Source organism: Numida meleagris, chromosome 11 (genome assembly GCF_002078875.1).
Source record: "Numida meleagris isolate 19003 breed g44 Domestic line chromosome 11, NumMel1.0, whole genome shotgun sequence".
NCBI classification, from domain to species: Eukaryota; Metazoa; Chordata; class Aves; order Galliformes; family Numididae; genus Numida; species Numida meleagris.
Window position 1 is genome coordinate 15,387,792 of NC_034419.1, and position 22,730 is coordinate 15,410,521.

At 47.0% G+C, this 22,730-nt stretch overlaps 1 protein-coding gene across 10 annotated transcripts in view; it reads right to left on the minus strand.

The window, feature by feature from the left end:
* The window catches only part of FRMD4B (FERM domain containing 4B), a 108,687-nt gene that overhangs the window by 27,565 nt on the left and 58,392 nt on the right, over positions 1–22,730 (minus strand). For 8 of the 10 annotated variants that reach the window (XM_021409419.1, XM_021409420.1, XM_021409422.1 and 5 more), the window contains exons 5-7: positions 19,891–19,975; positions 10,470–10,526; positions 9,471–9,493 (exon numbers count right to left, since the gene is read on the minus strand). In XM_021409419.1, coding sequence (XP_021265094.1) covers positions 9,471–9,493; positions 10,470–10,526; positions 19,891–19,975 — 165 coding nt within the window. Of the gene's footprint in view, positions 1–9,470; positions 9,494–10,469; positions 10,527–15,111; positions 15,170–19,890; positions 19,976–22,730 lie in introns of those variants that run through there. The other 2 variants (XM_021409425.1, XM_021409424.1) reach the window with 2 other exon arrangements.

A 22,730-nucleotide genomic window follows, 5' to 3' on the forward strand; every position in this document is an offset into this window, starting at 1 on the left:
CTAAAGGGCTGCCACCACTTAAGTGATGCAAGGTGGGGTTCATCCCTCCAGCACTGACCCAGAACCACAGGCCCTGGGGCAGCTCGTTAGCAGGCAGAGTCCATGGAGCTGTGACAACTTTTAGCAGGGCTGGAACTCCTCTGTTCTTCTGCCAACCTATGAATGAAACCCAGTTTCTCATAATAGCAGAGAATACACTTCTTTTGGGAGGCAACACTGGCCCTCGGGACTTTTTTTTTCCCTAAGGGGACACTGTCTCCCATCTGGTTGATCTTGTGGATCTGTGCTCTGCTCTCTATCAAAATGGATTTATAAGGCCTTGAAGTCTACGAGAAGCATAACCGTAAGATTAAACAAAACAATCCGAGAAAAAACGTGAAAAGATCTGGAGATCAGGGCACAGGTCCTTGTGTGCCAAATGCCTTCGAAGCAGGCTGGCACTCCACAGCACAGATCTGCTGACTGCACACCAAAGGATTAGCATCTGGGATGATTCACAGCTTCACAGATAATAAAAGCCTCAAACAGACATCTTCCTTCCTTCAAGAGAGTTCATTATCACTTCATCTGTAGAGAGGAGACAAGCACGTCTCCCCTTGACCCTTAGGATCACTTTCCCAAGCCCTCTTGGAACCAGCCATTCCCCAGAGGTGACAAGTGCAGATAGGAGCGACAGGTTGAATTATTACCTGTTCCTGTTTAGTTTCAACACAACCACCAGACGACCCAGAAATCGCAGAGCGGACACCCCAGGCCCCAGATGTCCTATCGAATCCATTGTCCATCCAGACAGATGGTGCTCCTGCTGTGGCCATGAGCAAAAGTGGTGGTTCTCCTCAGAGCAGCAGGCCTGGCTGTCGGGACCACGAAGCCTATCTGTGTTTCATCTGACCTCTGCCACGAAGGGGCTTCTTGGCTGGTGGGTCATGGCGTAAGTCCAATACATAAACAGCCCAAAGTCAACGGGGCTGAACATTTTTGGCAAAAGGTTTGTTTATTTCCCAGGAGGGGAATCTAGGGGAACACTTATCTGAAGTATTTTTTCCACTATGGAGAAGAATTAAAGAAAACAAGCCAACGGACCCTTTCCTTTCCATGCTCTAGAGGGGAACTTTCTCCCCAGCAGGTACTGAGCAGAACCTGGACTGAGCATGAAAATCTCCATCAGAACCTCCTCACGCTGATCCTTACCTCTCATTCTTGGTATTCTCTGTTCATCAATGCCAGCTCTACAGAGACCGAAGGGCAGCTTGCCTCCCAAATCCCCAGTCACAACATTTAACCACATGCCATACTATGAATAGAAGCTCCCACATCCAAACAATCTCTAGCAGCAAACCAGTACCAAAGCTACGTGCTCCCTACAGCCTACTAGCCTTCCTGTGGAATTTTGGTGTCCTTCTAAAAGCTCACCAGAAACCTAAGGCACCACATCACGCTATCACGGCGTGCTCTGCCAAAAGCACATAACTGAGAATTAAAAAAGACATTTACGCTCCCTGAAAGTGCATCTTCACAGCTTGTAATCATATGATACAACACTCCCTGCCAGGCAAAGATTTACAGATCTATACTAATTAGGACCATTTGTTAATGGCTGCACAGGCTTTCTCCTGTCCCCACCGTCACAAACAGCTTATGCCTGTTGCTAATGCAGTAATTCAAGGTAATAGATGTAGATGTAACAAGATGTGGTTAATGAGATTAGCATAAAATATGAAGAGCAATAGACACACCCACAGCAGCAAAAGCAACGTTGTTGGACTGTAGCATAAAAGTTTATCAACCCACATCTACTTTGTAAATATTAATAACTTGATAAGGACAGGACTTCAGACAACTTTCCACTGACTGAAGTGATAGCAGGTGTGTGCCTCTGCTGAACTGCGTTGACAACACTTTACAAGGTAGAGATTTATCACTGGGGAAAGCTCACTGAACAGTGATTTTCCTGTTCTTGAAGCATCTTATCCTCACATAAATATTTGTATTTATACTTCTGCATGATCATGAGCAAGTTATTTCTGGGTCTTTATTTCACATTTGGCTTATTCTTACACTAGATTTTGGCTACATTGTAGGTGGAATTTAGAGTGACCTTGTTTATAGAAAACATGGACCAGCTTCATGAGTTAACCTGAAAAGCGTGTCACAGACACCGAAAATCAGCAGTCACTTTTCAGAATCACATGTGAGATAAAGAGTTTCCTTCTCACTCAAGATGATTAGAGCTAGTGATATAAGACAATAAATGCTTGAAGTGTACAAGAACAGCCCATGCTACTGCCTGGCTCTACAGCAGCCAGACTTAAGGTGGCATCACCAAGGTCTCCAAGTTGCTTCCCTCCACATGACCAGAGATGAGAGGCAGCAACATGGGCCACCACCACCACATGGCAGTGGGACTGCTTTGGCAGCAGGTGCCTTTTCTGTAGGTTTTTGTAGTGTTTTAAAGCAAACAGAAAGGCAGAGTGGGATGCCTTGCATGTTTCAGTGGAGGCAGGTCTGCCTCCCAAGGTACTACAAGGAACAGGTGTGAGAAGGAAGCAGCAAAGCAAAAGGGGAAAAAAAAATAAATGAGCAGGGTTAAAAGTACAAGAAAAAAAAGGGAGGAAGACAGAGCAGGGAAGGTAAGGGGAGAGACGATTGATTTAGCAGCTTTTGAGTATGTCAGAACAGCAGGACCTTGGCAGCAGGAGTTTGAAAAGCCCTCCCTGACAAATCCTCCTTTGTGACAAATGCCAGACATTTCCCATCATTTCCCAGCCTTTCAGTTTATGGTCTGCTGGCACTCTCAAGAAAGTTAGTTTTCCATTGAAGGACAACCAGGACCTGGAACGCCCATGCACACAGGGCTCCCTATCTGTAGGGGCAGCCAGAGCCCAGCTTCCCCTGGCTGGCGGGGAGCTCTGCCCAGCAGGGCTGCAGTTTGCCACTTGAATACCAGATAAGAACTGCCTGCTTAGAAAGGTATTTGAAGGAGCATTTATAAGAGCCTTCCAAGCCTCAGACATGAAAAGGAACAGGATAAAGAGTGCAGATGGCTTTTTCAATGCCAGGCAAATGCTTGAGGCTTGCTGTACATCTGCGCTGCAGCCATACTGCTGGCCCAGGGATTTCCATGTTGTGCTGCAAGTGCAGCTTCACCTTTAGTGTCCGACCTCCAACTTCACCCTTCAGGTTGATTTCTCAGCTTCCTGAGCCCTGCCTGACCCTCTGAAAAAGCAGCACCTGTTCATCGCTGGGGGTTTGGTGACCCTATCCGCTGGCTTCTGAAAGATGGAGCAGGAACATTATAAAAAAGCAGTATCTTTTACATCAGCTATACACATGCACCCCTCTCCAAGGACAAAGAGAGCAGACTAATGAGTGAGATGCTCCTAGATTTCCCTTGGCCAATGAGGCACCGTTTATATTTCCCATTTGCAGGGACCAGTTCTTCGGCGTGTGAACCCTCCGGTGCTGACTGCCAATGGCCTGTCCCATATCCACACGTACAAAGCTGCTTGGCCGCACCAACAGTGCGTGTCTGTAGGTTTTCTCTGTCACATCAGACAAAGCAGGATGGCTCTGCTTTAGCTGGGATTCACTGCAAAGCAAAACATGACTATTCACCGCTGCTACGAGGCTTGAAGGATCCCCAGCTCTCCCTCGCAGTGCCTGGCTGTTATTTCTAACGCTCACGCTCTCTCTTCCTGTTCACACAACAGCCAGATTAGCCATATTAGTTGTGGCTTTTTAGCATGTCTGAGTGCAGCAGCAAAGCTTACAGCTTGTTATCACAGCTCTGCCTGCTGATACAGAGATACAAGCAAGCACAAGAAAAATAAAGTATCCACGTAACAATGAAGGCCCGACAAGTCTGCAAAAGCAAGAGGCTGATGCTGAAAAGCTGTCGTCTCGTTTCCTCTAGGCACGGAACACGCACCACTGGATAGATCCCCACCACCACGAGGGAGGAAAAACGGATGAGAATTTTCTCTCTCTCTTTTTGTCCAGAGTCAGTGTGGAGCCCAGACTAGTGCTAGAAGCGCCTTATAAGAGAAGGGGGGAAAAAAAAGAAAGGGCTGTTGAGGGAGACTTACATATGAATAAAAACACAATGACCTCTTTGCTGCCCCTCCAGAAATTGTACTGATATCATGTACACAAAAGATGAAGATACATTATTTACCATTTGCATAACTATTAGAGCTACACTGCCATGTGCAAGCAGAAAACCCTAAGAGACCAGATTGTTGAATTATTCAAAGTATCCTCTTTTTTTCCTATATCTAGTTTTTACTCAGTGTTTCTGCACCTAATTCACGCTAAATCATCTGCTGCATAATAAGCATACTATATTAATTCCTCAGGAGCCCTTAATATCTATTTTTCCAAGTGTCCTATTAAAAAAAATAATAATAAAACTGAAGTGACATCATTGCAGAGATGGCCTAAGCTTTGGTCTCTCCTGAACTTTATGAATCTACAAGTAGTACCAGTAGAAGAAACCTGTTGCTGAAATAACCAAAATAGAGTTAATGGTTCACAAGCAAGTGCCCAGCGAGGTATTTCAAGAAGTGCACAGAGAGTGGAGTTGCAGCCAAAAGGCAAAATACACAGTGACTCACTCAGCAAACAAGAAGCCGTGGAGCAAAGTGAGTGCATGCACGAGAGCAGAACACTCAGCACTGATTTCCCAGCTGCACAGACACGACCGACTGGGAACAGTGGGCTGTGCTGGAGAAAGCTTCTGTAAATACCACTGCACAGGCATTTAAAATATGCACTTGCATTAAAAAGAAAATCCCCAACTAAACTGAACGGGTGTCTATGACAGGCAACAGATCTCCTTGAGAGCGCAATTCCTGTTGGTTTATGCACGCACCCACCGGTACAGCCCATACCCTGCTGGGAAGGACACCCTCTGGGGTTGACAGAGGCGTCAAGACCGTGCTCAGCTCTCTGTTGCTGTGCTGACACCAACACCAGGTCCCCTTCCTGGGCTAAGCACCAAGTGGATCCACTATGAGCCCCCTAAGACCTCTCCAGGATGCAAACAGGCAAGTAGGAACAACTGGGAGATGTGCTCCCAATCTGTGCATTGCTTTGACCCAAGCCCAGGCCACACCTGGAGCTCTGGCCACCTGAACCTGCTGAGGTTTCTGAAAACAGGCTGGGTGAGGTGGAACCAGCAGCCCTCAGTGTCCTCTCCTGGAGCTGGGCTGCCCTGCAGCTAGCAGGTGCCACACTGTCACAGAGCTGGTAGCTTCTCCCAGGCAGCTCCCTCCTAGCACTGCCCACACCACTATTTCCACCAACATTCTCCTGTTTGTCTGGCAGAATAACCATCCCCCCAAGCAAACGCTGCCCAAAATCTAAGAGGGAGCGCTCACTCTTAATTAGGAACAAATTGTTCATACCAGTTTTCTGCAACTAGACTAAGTGCTTATTCCATTCTTTAATGAAGTTTGTAAATGTGGGAGCTCCTGAGCCAGTTCCCCTGTAGCTGCAGTGTGGGAGCCTATCTCTCACACAAACCTCTTCCTGTTGCAGGCTGCATTTATCACCCATGTACTGATAAACCCCAGTGTCTCACACATGTCAGCTATCAGGAATTCATTATTTAGTCTGTGTTATGTTACACCAGTCAGGAGTTATCTTTGCAGCCCACAGGCCAGAATGAAAACCAATGTGTCAGCTATTTAAAGCGAATGGAAGCCCTCCTCCAGCAACTTCGTTAACCTCCAGGGAGCAGGGCTGGGTTTCAGGCCTGGAAGCTTTGCTATGGAAAATGTGGTTCAAGATTATCAGAAAAACTTTTTTAAAAAAGCTACTTTCTCCATTAATTTAGATCTGATGTTAATAGATCTCCCCCTCCCCCCCCACACAGCTGGAATAGTGGTGCAGCATCTTTAGGATTACCAGTTATCACATGGGTTATAACTCCATTATGAAGCTACAAAGGAATACAGTATTCTATTACTATTTCTGAGGGCAGATGCTTAGTCTGTAAACTAAGCACAAGTGAATCATTTATTTCTCAAAGAGACAAGACTTTATATACAGTGTATTTACATGGTGAATAATCACCAGTCTGATCTGCTCTGATTAGGTTTCTTACAATCTACATAAAATACCTAAAATAAATAGAACATAAGCCTTTTTATTTTCCCTCTCCAGAATTCTGCCATGTCAGAAACTGCAACTTGATTTAATTCTCTTAAAAATCCTTGCACAAAGTTTAAGATCTCAAGATTTTATTGCAGCTTTTTCATAAAAATCAGAGAATTGCTTGAGTTGGAAGGGACTCTTAGAGGCCACCTGGTCCAACTCCCCAACAAGGAACAGGGACCCTACAGCTCGATCAGGTTGCTCAGAGCCTGGTCCAGTTGGTAACCATGCAAGCAGATGATGGCATTTAAGGAACACAGAGCTTCAAAGCTACCCTAACATTCACAACGTGCATTCTGCTTCGGGTTCTCAGTACAGGAGCAGAAGACAACAGATGGGGATCAGCTTCAAACAGAGAAGCAAACAGCCAAAGAGCCCTAAGTCAGTCATGAGCAGCGAATGTGAGCAAGCACCACTTCCCTCCTCTCGAGCAAAGCCTGCCAAGCAACCCTGCAGGAAAGCAGGGGGCCACCAGTGTGCAGCATCTCAGCCTTGCTGCTGGCACCACAGCTGCGGACCTCTAGGAGAAACCCCAACCCTGCCCTAGAGGCAAGAATGGATTGGGCACCTCTGCTCTTTGCCACCTAGATGGGCTAACTAAAGACCATGGCCAGGATCATCAATTCTGTGAACAGGAACTGGGCACGTGGCGAGCTGCCCCACGTGCTTGTGGGATGTGACCATCTTTGCTAGTAATTTTAGGCTGCCTTGGAGAAATCAGAGCAATCCCAGAAGGGCAGATGCACGATGGGCATGCCGTGAGTGGCGTTCTGAAGCCTATACTTTACAGGCCATAAAGCTTCCTTTTTTTTTTTTTTAAAATCAAGATGTCTTCAAAGCTGACATCTTTTCCAAGTGGGACTGGCGTGTCTCACATCATTCAATGTGAGAGTACGTGCCCCGGTCCCAGGAAGACCCACTGCATGTCACCTGCAAGGACCGAGCCTTGGGATCCTCACGCTGCCAGTGCCGCTGGGCTGCAGGGTGACCTCTGTAGAAATCAGCAGCTGTTACTGTCTTTAAGTGCCCACATGTCAGGTTTGCTCGCTGAAAATGAACAGATTTCCAAGGAATGCACTCACCCGCTCAGCGCGGGCAGCTCATGGGAGATTACCATGCTCTTCCTGCAAGGCCTTATCTGAGGAAGGGGTTACTGCACAGCTGTGGGAGTTTAAGGTGCCTTGGTACTGGCCTGCATATTCCCACCTGGAGCCATCAAGAGGGATGTGCCCCCAACAAAAGCTCCTCACAAGGCAGGCAGAGATCACCAGCGCTGTCCAGACTGGCCCACCTCTAACTGACAAAGAGGTAATCTCCAGGACTTGAGGCAATTCAGCGCTAATCCTATACAAAAAAAAAAAATTAATCACGCCGTTCTCACGTAAGCAGGAATGGTGCAAGAGCCGCATTCCAGAAAGTGATTCAAAACGGAATTGCCAAACGATAGGCAACAATGAGCACATTAACCCAAGGCACCGCAGAGGGAGGCGGCCTCAGAGCGCAGGGAGCAGAAGGTGCTCCCAGGATGGCCAGTGGGTGTGCTGGGCCAGCAGCCACACGGCATCTTCATAACGCACACCGGTAATGAAGCCAGTGCGTTATCATTGGTGGTCCAAATGACACTTGTGCTACGTAAAATCAAATTCCTCCACTTCTGGTGCATGGGACAGCTGGCCGTGCTCATTTGATATGGAGGCGTAACTTTGATTTTTTTTAATACAGCGAGAGCAATTGCTGCAGCTTATGATCTTCTGCAAAAAGGCAACTGCTCAGAGAAGAGCTGCACTCGGAAAAGGAAATCAATCTTGTAGCACACCTCTTGCCTCCCATGTTCTTTAAATACTTTGGAAGGTAACCACAGGCGATCCACACCTTCCAACCTGTCCGATGAGGCATGCGAAATAACCACGTACGCAGTCCTTGTGCTTGTGAAGCAATACTTACAAACCTATTTATTGCAAACGATAAGGAGTCAGAACTAAGTTCAAACTGCACAAGGGAGATTTTAACTACAAAGGCAGTTTCTAACTTTAAGCTCTCTTCCTGAGAGCTTGTAAAAGGCTAAGAGAGCCTACGCCACCAGGGCTGCAGCTTAGCAAGTTGCTTCTAGTCAAGTGAGCTGAGGTGATGTGAGCTCTCTGGTCACTACACTGAAGGAAGGTGCAGGAAATCAGGTGAGATGGGCAGTCTTGCTCGGGCAAAGGGCAGCACATTGTGGCTATAAGCAATATCCTGTGGGTCACGAAGCAGGTCTGCAGCGTGAATAGGAACAGAAATATCTGTACATGCAGCCCATCCAGCTGATCTTAGTCACAAGGGCATCTCTTCCTCTTTGCAGGCGTGACAGCACACCAACAAAAAGCAGAGAGGTCTGTGATGGGCTTCACAAAGCATGTCCTTCTGCACAAGAGGGACCGGCACCAGGGGAAGAGGCCAGAACAGAGCTGGCACTGACACTGCACACTGAAAGAAGAGCAGAGGATGCCTCTGCTGTGGGTTTTGGCATCAGGCACAACTCATATCCTGTATTTAGCAGGTAGCCCCTCACTGAACATTCTCCAAACACGTCTGTAACAGCAGGAAAGCTGCTGCAGCAAGAACATAACATCCCACTGTATGGAAACTCAGCAAATGGTAAAACATTAACGCGACCAATGCCGACCTTTTGAATTTCTATTTGCTCAGCAAGCCGTTCCTAATTAAAGGTCTTTTTCCCTGGGCTCCGACAGCTCTGAGCACACAACCCCAGCTCCCCCCACGGCCCCCAGTGCTGCTCTCCGAACCAGCGCACGGAGGTGACGGGGCAGAAAGCAATTTCTAAGGGCAAGCACTCTCTGCGTGTGCAGCCCCAGCGCAGGGACCGCTCACACACAGCTCAGCACAAGTGTTGGGTCAGGTGCGGGCTGGGGGAGGCCTGGGGGCAGCTGCAGAAGAAAGAGGCCCATTGACCTCGGGCAGGCAGCTGGCAGCTCCGTGTCCCCCACACGTGCTGTGGGTGGGCACGGTCTGCAGCACCAAGCATGGGCTGGCTGGGAGCAAAGGGCAGCAGCTCGCTCCCCATCCTACTCAAGCATGCACACGATGGGAGGGGAGCAAAGAGGGATGGCCTGGAAAGTTGTTTTGATTCTGAGCCTGTTCGCCAAAGGACTCACCCTGCAGTCACACTTTATCCAGCCTAGCGGTGCATTTTGCTTTCTTCAGCCGCTGCTCTCAGTTGGACTTTACCCCTCATTTCTGATTGTTCAAAATACAATGCAAACCAACCAAAACACATCCATCAAGCCCGTCAGTATTAAAAAGGAAAATGTTATTACCTGGAATAGTCCCCTTTAGCTTCCTACAATTGAAAAACAGTGACAGAATTAAAACATGATCTCTTCAAAAGTCCTCGATTTTCCCAGCATTGTTCGCTTCCCCACTCCCACAGCTTTTTGGCTGGATCCTGACCTCAGCCACATTCACACAGAGCCCAGAGGCTGCCTGCATGCACTTAGGAACAGAGCTTGGCCCTTTATGCTTCCAGCTGTAGATTATCCACCTACACCATAAATAAACGTGCTTCTAGAAGGGGGATGAATTTCGTGATCCACATCCAGTGTCACTTTTACTGCCCAAGAAGTGAAATACAGTTCTCTTTCTGGTTGTCCAAGCTGAAGGTCAGCTCCAGGAGCAGGTCAGACTTTTGGGAAGAATTGTGCTCTTGGAAGCAGCTCAAGCAGATCAGCTTTGCTGAGCATTTTATCAGTGACAGCGGGGGCCAGTGGGAAGCAGGGGCAAAGGACATTTTAAAGGTAGACATTTACTTCACATTAAGCGGTAAATAACTACACTTTAAATCTGAAGATGCACGATGAAGGGGAGAAAAAATTAATACAATTTAACATAAGTATAAAACATATGCTCTAAAAACTTCAGACACAGCACAGCAAACTTCAGCTGCAGTATTATATTCTTCTCTTTCTTCCCAGATCTCCAGCATATATTTAAATTAGAAGATTAAGTGATAAACTGGACATAAAGCTGCCCAAACAAATTACTTCCCTTGATGAACTTTTTCTTTCTCTTCTCCAAGTTAAAACTGCTCACATGCCTACTTCTCCCACTAGCCTATGAGAAAAATAACAGCTACAGAGACTACAAACAACAAACACGGCATGGCTTTGTCCTCATAGAGGGGAGGAAAATAAAGGAAAATAAATCCAGAAAGGCAGCACACAGCTGAGCCAACAGGTCAAGGGGCTGCCACATGCCGAAGCAGCAGCGTTACCGATACCAGAAAGTCGCCATGCACCGACGTGCAAAGAGCAGCTTACCTGCAGGACCAGGGCTGCCAACTTGAAGACCGTCTCACTTTCGACCTCGATCTGCCCCTGTGCAGGGAAAGAGCAGAAGGTGAGCGCTGGGAGCCGTCCCGTCCCCACAGAGCACGGCGGAGCACCGCGTCCTGCCTGGCTGCCAGCACAGCTGGGTGGGAGCCCAGCTCTGCGTCCCAGCCCTCTGCCCGCCGCTCCCGCCTGGGGAGCGTTTCTCCTCCTTCCGTGAGCACTCTGTGTGTGTATACAGACACATGCAGCCCGTTTCCACCTCCCCCTGGCTCCTCTCCCAGCCCCTTTTCTTGACATTGCATGTTGTCTTTCTGAAGCTTTGTTTTCTTGCATACACCCAGGCAGGTACCTGATCCCGCACACTTCGAAACACACTACAAACTTGCCCTGAACCAGGGAAAGGAGGGTGAACCAGAGGAATTTATGGCTTTAAGCACACCATCTCCCTGGGGCAGAGACCTCAGCTCTTTGCTTTGATGGTGGTACGCACACCCATGATGCTAGATAAACAATGGTTATTAATCGCGAGGCGAGTTAACTAATTTTCTTTTACCACACGCAGTCTGGAGATCTTACAGCCTCCAGTTCCTGCAAGTACACATGCATCTTATTGCAGTGCTCAGAGAAACTCCATGGACTCCCACCCTGGAAATATCCACTCTTGACCCCTCTCCAAAACCAGGCAGAGTCCTGTCCTGAAAGTTGGTGACTTTAAAGGTGCAGCTGATGATAAATGCTGAAAATCAGAAGTACACAAGGATTTTATTTTTTTTTCAAGCTTGCAATCTTTAGTGCAATCTTCCCCAAACAGTGTTTCACAAGGAGAAATCACTTTGGTTCCATAGCGGGACCAGCAGTGAGAGCTGAAGAGTCATGATACACCAGCACGTCAACTCTCAGGTGGTCAAAGCCACCCTTGATACTTACTGCATCCTGCAAACTACATGTAAAGGACAAAATTTCCCCACAAGCCATCCCTTGAATTTTTGTGCAAAGATTTGTTCTTGTTAAGCTTCTGCAAGAGAAGGCAGTGGACGCAATGTCCCCTCCCACCAAGACCCCAGCACGTTCTCCTGCCCTCAGAACTCACTGCCTGAATGAGGGACAAAGCAGAAATAGGGCCCAAACCGGGGCAGCAGGAAGATCAGACTTATGCAGGTACAGGGAAATTACATCTCTAAATATACAGGGCACATCTGGAGCTGGGCTAATTTATCACAGCTGCAGGCCAGGCCCACAGAGACCAAATTCAGAAGTGAAGAAACAAATAATTCAATTTTCATGGAAAGGAAGTTTTTTGCCAGCTTTGTCAATACAACATTCCAGCAGCAGCGCTCCCCCGGGCGGCTCCACCGGGGCAGACTAGGAGGAATTTCCCCTTCCCAACAGGTGTGGCAACTGCTATGCAGAAGTGGCCTCCAAAGCATTCCCAGACATTTCATTAGAAGAGGAGGGGCACATCACAAAGTAGGAGGAAAAAAAGAAAGCTTCAAATTCTTCCTTCCTTCCCTCAGATCTCTTTAATGTTGACGCTCAAGAGAGAAGGCAAGGCTTGCAGCCCCATCTTCATGTAGGTGCAATTTTAAGGCACTTTGTTACTTCCAGGTCTGCATCAGGTTAGTCTTTGTCATGCACATCTGCGCTGCCTTCTTTAGCTTAAATTACATCTGCTCCAACAGCCTCTGAAGTGAACCACAGCAGGACGAGGGGACGACAGAGCATCCCAGCAACAGCACATGGGGAACCCAGCCATGAGGAAAGCCATCACCCAGAAAGCTCTGTTGAGCAAGAAAGACAAGCTCTATTTCAGCAAAGCTGTTCCTGGACCGCAAAATCAGGGAAAACAGGGCCAGAAGGAACCTTAAAAGCTCATCAAGGCCACCTCCCTGCCCTGGGGCAGAATCGGCTACATGGGGCTCATGCTACAGATTGATGGAGAGGCTTAACTATCCAAACGCAATTCTCACATCAAAGGCCTTCTCTCTTTGTTGCAGGCTCCAAGGAAAACTCTGCAGCGTTTGGGCGAGCCACTTCAGCAGTAAGTCCCTGCTGACCCACAGCAATAGGTGCTGCTGGCATCACAGCACTGTTTGGGACTTAATAACCCAACACCCCTTCACTTTTCATCTTCAAAGCACATCCCAAACATTAACTAATTAGCAATAGTAATTATGGGGCTGCTTTTACGTGTTGATTTACTTGATCCTAAATACAAGCTTTAGGAAACTCTGGTCACTTTACCAGCTTGCTATGGCATTTTGATGAACATTAAAAGTGAGCTCACAAACCGCCTCATTTAGGGATTTAATGAGCTGAACGGGACTGCCTTCTCTGGGAGTTTCAGTCTTTGCTTTCCTGGTGAGGCTTTTGCAGCACCGATGCCCTCGCTAACAGGTGCTTTGCTTGGCAGCTGTGTTTAGGTGTGAGCAGTAAGTAGGTGCTCCCTGGCCTGACTTTTACAGGGACTAAAGTCAAAGAAAAGATGGACACAGAGGTGAAGGCACCGGCCCAAGGTCAGGCAGTAGTTAAGCAACAGAGAGAGGACTTTAAGCAAGGGATCCCAACGCCCAGCACAGTCTTTATCAAACAGAGTAATGCTGTACAAGTGACAGTCTCTTGGACAATTCCCTCTGAGCCTAGAATTATTTTTCATCATAATGTAACATTATTTGCCATCTGGTTTGACAATTGGCCATTTCTATAATACTATCCAGCCTTGGGCTGTCAAGGAGTTGGGACAGCCTTCGACTGGACACAAATCCATATAGCAATACGTGTCACTCAAATAGGAGAGCAGGACCAGGGCTCTCCGCTCTCAGACAATATTTCAGTTTAGTAACAATCCTTCTGCCCCCAGGGCTGGCAAGCTGGGGTCTCTGTTTTAGCATTGCTTTAACAGCAAGGTCAAATTTCAAAAATAGATGGGGAAGATTGGCTGTAGAAAGCTTCACTTGCAAAACCTGCAATTGACAGGGTAATTCCAGCACAGGTTTCAGTGAGTAGGCAGGGGCCCCAGGAGCCAGGTCAGTGAAGACTCTCATGGCCGCGTGATTTAGCTGAAGATGGAAGGCTTTCCTAGATGTATCCCAACTGGGAACAAGGTCACTAGGACGAGGTTAAGCAGATGCATGTAATTCAGATAATGGAATCTGAGTCTTATACCTTCTAGATGTAAATAAGTTTAAACAGAATAGAGGGTGCAGCTCTAGGGAAGGGATGAAATTGATATTTTTCGATTAGAGTTTGCATAGGGACCAATCATTTTAACCAGGGAGACAATTTCATTCCCCGGTGCTGCTCTCTGAAAGGCCGCTGGCTTATCTAAACACTGCATTTAGTCCAGAGGATTCAAGTGGCTTTTGTCATTCTGACAAATATCAGAAGAATAAAATGTTGTAGCAAATGTCCAGAACGAGTGGCAGCAATGGTACTGCAGGAACACAGCAGCGTCTCAGCAGCTAGCAAAAACCTGCTCCTGCCTTCAGTGTCCAGGGGCAGAACTGAACCCCAGGTTCAGATAGGAGCTCATGACTTTTCCTGCACAGAAAAAGACTTACAGATGTGAGAAAAATCACAAGGCTTGGCTGCGAATAGAGCAGCGCACCCTCATTAAACACAGCATCAACACGAGAGCTGACTGTCAGAGATACAAACCTGAAACCGAAGAAAACGCAGAACAAGAATGACAATAGCCAGATGAGCATTAACTGTGCTAAGCAAGTCTTTAGACTGCTTAAAGCAGGTTTTTTTTCCTTAAAAATAAGCAACACGGGAACTGTCATTTCTAACCCTTCAGAGCCAGAGCAATGAAAATAGTTTCTTCAGAGCACACGTAACCTCCAGAGGTTAAAGACTGACAGCAGAAACATTTCACATGAAAATGTGAAAATTAAGATCTTAAAGCACCTCTTCCCTCAATCCAACCTCTTTAAAAATTTATATTAACTGAAGACACTCCCCCAAAACTCCATGTTACGATCAAATAGCCTCAAGACAGCTACAATACTGAACGTAATTACCCGTGAGAAATCACAGGTGATTAAAAAAGCAGAGAGAAAGAAGGGGGCAATTAGATGGAAAGGAAGGAATCAAACGTCTGCAGGAGCATGTTTGGATTGAGGACAGCAATTAGCCGGGTGTGGGCCCAGCACAAATGAACAAAGACACGCCAGCTCCGTGCCCTCAGTCAGCAGTGCAACTTCCCCCAGTCCCCAGCACCCCCAGATGCAGCCCCAGAGCCCCATGGTGCAAGGCCAGGTCCCTGCAGAGCATAAAGACTCATGGCTTTCCAGCACTCAAGGCTTATTTAGGAGCAGAGGCAGCAGCAAGGAGGTCTGCACTGCTGGGTTGGGGCCGTCGCCCACAACCTGTTGCACCATGCCATCAGCAGCTCTGCAGTAAGTAGGTCAGCGAGCTCAACAACGCACTCTTTCAGAGTGGTGCTGGGCGGTTACACCGAGGAAACACAATAGCAGCAAGCAAACACCCCTCCAACCTGAAAGTGATACCCCCAGGGCCCATTCTGATCTCAGCACTTGCACCCGCGTCTCCATCCCAGCACACCGCCTGTGGTTCATGCTGCCCCTCGGAGAGCCCCATCCCAACCACGTCCCCTCCCGTAGCTCCAAACCTTGCTGTTCCCCCCAGTGCTGCAGCTTGATCTTGGCAGGAGCTCTGAGGCTCAGCGGCTGTGGCCGATGCAGCCAAACAAAAACCTATGTCACCGCTGCCTCGTATCACCTCACAGCAAGCCAAAGCTTCAGGTTTCTCTGTTACACCCTTTATTTTGCTGCCTTTGCCAGCCAGCCCCATCTCCTTTGTCTGTGTTTTGTACCTCAGCCAAAGCTCAGATGAAGCTCTGGGGATAGCAGCAGCTACTTTAAGACTTATCTGCATAGTTCAGCACAAGGCCCCCGTCACCTAATGCTGCTTCCCCCCCCCGCCCCATGAACACAATGGGGAAGTTAAAAACAAAGAACAGGGGAAGAACACAGAAATACTCCTCTGTAAGCCAGGATACATGGCAAGTATCATCAGGCTAAGCATATAATCATAGTATTTCTCTTTCCTACCACAGTGAGATATCCAACATAGACATCAGAACAGGCTGAGCTGTCACAACAGCTTCACCCCATGGCCAGAAGATCAAAAGTGCAAACTCTCCACCACAATTAATGCTGGTAGTTAGGCTCAGGAGGAGGTGACTGACAAGAGACGCAAGGCACGAAGGTCTGGCTGCAAACCAGCTCAATCCTCATGTGCAATGGGCTGGCCCACATACTGCTAGGACAGCAACTACACCTCCCCACCGAGAGCCTCAACAGCTCTCTAAGGCATCATTGCCATTCACAGCAGGCAGTCTTGGACCAACCTCCACCACCATGCAGGCCCTCGACTACACCCACCCCATGGTCAGCACCTCCCCAGGCCACCAGTGGGGCCCAGCAGGAGAAGTTGCAGGGTACCACTGAGTGGGGGGTTCCCATGGAGATCTGCCAGTCAACATGGACAGGACACTGCCTTCTCCCAAGAGGCAAGGACAGTGCACTGTCACACTGCATTCACAGACATGACTGTGTTCCATCCTCATCTGCTGACATACCGTTGGGGGCTCAGGCCATGGAGATGGCCACCAGCACCCATGAGTGCAGAGCACAGCCTGGAAGGCAGAGGAGCGAAGGCCAGCTGGTCCTGCTGGTCCTTATCCTGCACCTCACACCTGCCATCCTCAGGAGCAGAACGACAAACAGTCTGTGTTTTAATAGACTTGGCTCGAATCAGACTACACACTGTTACACGGCTTCATGGGAACGCTCCCCTCTCTCATAGGGAGAGAGGAGAATTAAGAAATATCCGTTATAAAACTTTCAAGGGCTCTCTAATATACAGCCACTCTGCTCTCTGTGAGCTGGAAGCCAGCCAGACGTCATGCTCACCCCAGGGGTCTGCTTCAACAGCTCTTCTCTCTAAGCTCTGGGCTTCGGGCTGCCAAGTGCTCACAAGTATCATTGTTCATGAAGCCAGCATGGTTACAGGCTCCACCAAAAACTTTCATTTCCTTCAACTTTTATTCTTTCAAAATTAACTCTTGTAAGTCCTTAAAACAAATGCAAAATTAAATAAATAAGTCCCCCCAACACCCAAATATGGATGGGAAAAGGGGAACACAGCCAACCTGACCGAGATGTTCGTTTACAGAACATATTTTAAGGACTGGCAAAGAGTCAACTGTATGGCTGCAGAGCTATATGAAGGTTAGCTCTAACGCACAATAAACTTGACAGTGCTTTGCTAGCCAAGCAGGGTGTAATTTTTCCAAACTTGGCTGGTTTGAAAGACAAGACTAATTTATCTTTCCAAATTTATCATCATCATGAGTGTGATCAGTTCCCACCATCCTTGAAAGCATCCCAGCTATGGTCAGGGGTCTTTGCAATAACATACTGGATGTGTTACAAAGCTCTCTTATCCCTGTGCAAACATGTCAGTTCTGAGATACCCATTTCACCTGAAACTGCGTGCTAAACTTTCACTATTTAAACTTCAGCTATGCAGAAGATTTCACAGATCACCCGAAATCTAAACCAGCTTCTTATACTCAGTGATAGGAAAAAAAGCATGTAAACTGAAGTCATCACTGCTGAAGGTTCTCAGGCATACGTTCTCAAAGCTTTGAAAAAGGGAAACATGCGTGAAAACAGTGCCCCAGTGAACACAAAATATGCTTCTAGCCATTGCAAAATACACACGGATAACTACACTTAGAACTAAGTCACTGAGAGGCCCTTCTATAGACCTGGAGATCTAAGCTCCAGCAGCTCCCAGCTCCTGCTCATGGGCTCACACTGCTCCCGGCAATGCACACAGATTCTGCGAGCTCCAGCCCAAAGAGCATGGATGCTGGAGAGCAGAGCCAGCCAGCCATACTGACCACATAGGACCCAGACAGCCATAGGACTGCAGCAGAGCAGTGAGAAAATGGGCAGCTCGACATGAAAAAAGGGTAGGGCCAGAGAGCTGGCAGCATTTGTTGTCCAGGCTGGAGTCCAAGCTGTATGCACCCACCAGTGATGAGGAAACACTGAGCATTCTTACGAGCAGAACAGCAAATGCTGCATTCAGTTCATACGCAGTGAGAAACGGGGAGAGCATGGCCAGCAAACCCTGAATGCGTCGGCAAATTTAACAGAGGAAGTTTATTTTCCAGGTGTGTAAAGCAGTTTTGCATTACACTGCACAATGTGCATCAGAAGGAAAACATTGGTGTTGCAGAGGCGGGTTAAGGTTGGAGCCATGGGAAGGAGCAGCTCAGTGCAGCACAGACCTCCAGCACTGGTAGAATATGATCCACAGAAATAAGGGTAAAACCTCAGCCCTCAGTGCCTGGGGACAAGGGGCTCTCCCCCTGCTGCCCAGCACAAGACAAAGGGGATGTGCAGAGAATGAGACACGTCATACGGGACGCACCACCTTGGCACATGGCAAAGGGCAGAGGCACAAAGGAGCTTTGACAGAAAAGCACGGAGGTGGTGAGTGGGTGAGGAGTAGAAAGAAATACATTTTTGGCAGCAAAAATCTTATTGTCTATCTTGTCTTTCCCTTGCCAAAATGACTACGGAATTTGCAAAATAGGCAAACCCCTAATTCTTCCAACCCTTGTTAGGGCAATCTGGCACCCAACTTGCAGAAAGGGGCAAAAAGGACTGCAGGAATCTGGAGCTGAGAGGTGAAGAGAGCTGCTATTATACTCCATCCAGAACAACAGAAGTTTCAAGAAAAGATCCAGGTTAGGAAGCTAATCATGAAGTTTACCATATGGGGTAAAAAAAAAAGTTTTTGAAAAGAAACTAATGTGAAGGTTAAAAGCTACTGAACCAAACAAACATGGAAAGTAAATGAACTTTAAATAAACTTTAAATAAACAGCTTGAGTCCTGCCCATGTTTCCACCCACTCAGCTGAGTTCCCATTGCCACATATTGCTCCCTTTGCATAACAAATATGGGCCACTTAGGTTCAACACATTGCACATAAGTAAGGTGTCAGTCAGAGCACTGCCAGCACTCAGGGAACATGGTGGCATGAATTGACTGACTCTTTGTTGGCTTGATGACATGTTTATGGTCAGTGGTGGTGTTTTTCACACGTCCCTTCTCCTCCCTTCCTCTTGTGCTTTGTGCATCTACATAAATGCACATACTAGAATGCAAACGTGCAAGCAGTTGTTTACTTCAATAGCAGACTGCTTCTGGAGGCAGTGGTATCTTCCCCATTGCAGGAAGAAAACCAGTCCCACTTTCCAGTTCCAAGTTTTTTGCTTTGTCTGAACTGCTCCAGTATTCCCTGAAAGGATCACTGCAAGTTGCCAAGATCCTTCACTGAAAATGGCAAATAAGCCAAATGGAGATTTGCTTCTTATTAAACTTAACCAGCGAGGTCTCAAGTTCTTCAAACATTTTCTTTTTTTAATTTGAAGGTTTTGTGAAAAGGTGTGAGCTTCCTCCACTCTTCCAGAAAGCAATTCCTATGCAACCCATGGCCACAACTTTGTCATTAATGGCTTTTCAAGTTAGCTTTCTGATCCCACCAGTAAAAAAAACAAATACTGGATACAGTGAGACTCTTCTAAAATATGAAACATATTAAAGGTGGAAAAATTTGGCCTGCTATTCTGAGCTTCAACACCAGCTAACAATAAACAATTGTTTTCCAAGAAGAACCAAGTGACCCTCTTAGGCTGATTGAACCATGAGTGTAAAACACCCAGATACTCAAGTTTGATATTAACTAGGCTTTGCTGGAGTAAAGTTCACTGAACCTTGGCTGCTGCTTCTCTGGTTATTAGGGGCACGGCAAGGTGGCTGCCGTGCTGCCCTTTCCTTAGAACAAGAAGAATCTGTAGCAGATAAGTTTTACTTTTTGGATTTTGGCTGCTGTACCACGAAGAAATATTAACGTATATGGTATGAATAACCAATGTAAACATTTAACAAAAACAGTGGAAGATTTGTAATACAAGTAAATATAAGAAGCACTGCAATAGCCACATTTGATTGTGAACTTCTTGGATTTGTTACATTATGAAGTGAACTCGGGCATGAAATCGGGAACTAGGCACCATGCTCACAGCACAGGATTCTCCTCGCCTTCCTCGAATGCGCACTATGTAGCACACAGAGATATGTCACTCTGAGACAGAGCCTACCCACAAAGCTACAACCCAGATTTCAAATGATTTAAAGGCTTTTCAGCATTTAAGATGTTTCAGTGTGGTTAGCACACAGCAGGGCTGTGAAATCATGACCAGGATCATCATCCTTACCCAGAGAGTCTGCACAACTGTCCAATGGGCGTAGGGAGGAGTAAAGAGAAATGGACAACTTGTTGCTCCAAATGATGCTGAGCCTTACCTTGTGTACGCAGGACTTGGCATTCAGGAAGAACAGCTCCACTGTTGTTTTATCCTTGAGGAAGGAGATGCTTTCAATGTAGAACCTGACAAAAAAAAAAGAATAGTTACTTCCCTGTATGGGCTTCATCTTCCTCTCTCCCTTGGCATTTTGTTCTCCACTACAACCACTGCACTTTGTTCCCTGCCTCTTTGGAGGGAACAGGCAGAAAATTGTGGACCAACAGCATGCAGGAGCCAACTCCTTTTGTTCAATAGATCGTAGACATCTGATGACTTCTTATATCTTTTGAAAACCCTGTCAAGGTTTAAAGGAGCAAACCTCACTACCAAATGAAGCAAGACTATGGCTGGTTATGCTAGCCCAGCCAAGGTTAGCAGATGTGCCCTGGTTTGTTATACAACATTATGTATGCAGCTGGCACTCTGCAAATCACACACACAACTTGTCTGTGCACTTCTCTGACCCACTTGGGGCATCAAAGTAGGCAGTGCCGAGATGCACTGAAAGGTGCAGGGAAAACACGTCCCTAATTTACAGAGCTCAGAACTGCTAAGTCAGTTCAAAGAGACAAGTTTGTGTAAACGTGGTCCTGTCAATCTTCCTTTAGCATGATTTAAAAGCAGGATACCTGTGCTTCATTATCAACAGCCAACTCCTTACAGACTGGATCCAGGCTCTCCCACTTGATGCTAGACAGAGGGCACACTTTTTGCAGCCAAGCAAAGGGCTGGGGCTACCATCACCATCACCCTGGCAGTGCAGACCCCACCAGTGCCCTTGGCAGCAGGAAGGCTGGAGGGCTTACACACAGCCTGCTCTGTGCAGCCCTGAGGCTCCCCCTAGCCTCCTGCTCTGCCCACTGATCTCTTTGTATGGAACACCTCTGTAGGGTAAGGAGATAATCTGCCTATTTCACACTCATGCAGCCTTGGGACAGACCCAAGCCCAGCAGCCTGCCCCAGACATCTCCAAGGGGCTTTTCCATGATTCATCTTTCACCTAGAGGAGCCACGGGTATTGCTATATACTTTCATGATCATTTTAATAGCTCTGTTAAACCTCACTTCAGATACAGCCATGTTTCTCTCCAGAAATGCAGAGCATCAGAGTGCAAGGACCAGCATGTTGCCAGACCAGCATTAGAGGCAAGTGCCTTGACCCAATAAAGCATCCTTCCAGCCTGCTGAAAAAGAAATTTTCTTCAATTAATGGCCTCATTTGCACTTGAGGTTTCTTTCAGCTAGGAACATCAGACATGTTACAGTTACCCTGTAGCAGGAGACTGTAGGAGCCACTAGTCTGGGGAGGGCACTCTTGGACAGGCAATACCTCTACCCTGAGCAGACCTGGGCACTCCATCTCTTCTGTGGCACAAGCTGTATGCTCTTATCGCTGCAGTACAGATGGGGAACACCAGGCCATAGAGATAAGGATGTTTGAGGGATGACAGGCATGTTTGGAAATGCAATAAAGTGTTCTTCTTTTATTTCTGATGCTGTCAGCATCCTTGAAACTAGAAAGATGCTTTTGTAAGTCCCAAACCCATGTTATACAGCCCTTCAGCAGTTGCATGTATCATACGAAAATTTACATGACTAGCTTGAGTTTATGTCAACTGAAGAAAAATAATTAAAACCTGAAATAATTTATCATGTGTTTCATTAGTGAATGGCAAAAGCTCAGGGCCCAGGAGCTGTGAACCGAAAGAGAGGTATAACCAGGTTCCTGGGGATGCCCCACATTCCCAGTGTTGCAACTGGAAACTGCCTAGGGCTGCACATTGATGAAGGGCAGCTCAGGAGGGCTCTGGGTACTTTTCTCCATCCCCAGCACAAAATGGGCACCAGTTCTCCCACTCTCCTGCATGCTGCTGTGCTTTCCATGCCAGCCTCCAACTGTTCAGTTCATTGGCTCTCAGGGGAGTTTTAATTAAAGAACAGACTACGGCAAGGCAAATGTGTTTGCATGTGATAAGCGTCTGAACCAACCACCCAAGGCATATGCCATCCAACAAAAGCCTGGAGTCACTCATTTATCCAAAAGGTTGTTACAAAATGTACATTTTGAAGCGACATTTGTGCTGGAATAACTATTTTTTCCACAGTGAGATATATTATATTATATTGCTAATTATTCTTCTGCTCTTCACAAGCTTCCCACCCACTGTCCTCTTCCTTGGGCCTAATTTCTTCTTTTAGATCTCATGACCCTCGAGCAGTCAAGGCTTGAGATTATCCTCTAGAAACCGATATTCTAAAGTCCACTCTTCATGCATCAACTCTTACCCAGGTCTCTGCACACCCTGTCCTGCAGAAGATCACCTTGCAATGGGGTGGGTGAAAATGAACATCTCAAGCCAACAGCATTAACTCCAGCCACAGAATTGTGGAAGTTACATGATTGTCTTTATGGTTTTCTTGTGCTCTCCACTCCTGAGAGGGCTTGGGAGCCAATTTAAGCCCTGGCAACAGTCACAGGAGACAAGACCAGCACTATCTTCTGAGAAGATCCTCAGATCGACCCAAGTCCTTCAATCTCCCTGTGTATTATCACATGTAAGGAGGTGACAACACATGACCATGTCCAGTAACAGACTTTAGTCTTTTAGATCCTCAAACAGTAAGTATTTAAGAGTTCATTATCCATCAGTATTCATTATTATTAGGAGTTGGACTCAGTGACACTTACAGGCCCCTTCCAACTCAGGTGGTCCTGTGTGGAGCCAAGAGCTGAACTCAATGATCCTCATGGGTCCCATCCAACTCAGTTGACTCTGATTCTATAATTCCTTTTTAAATGTTTTGCGGGTTTTTTTTTGCTTGTTTTTTTTTTTTTTT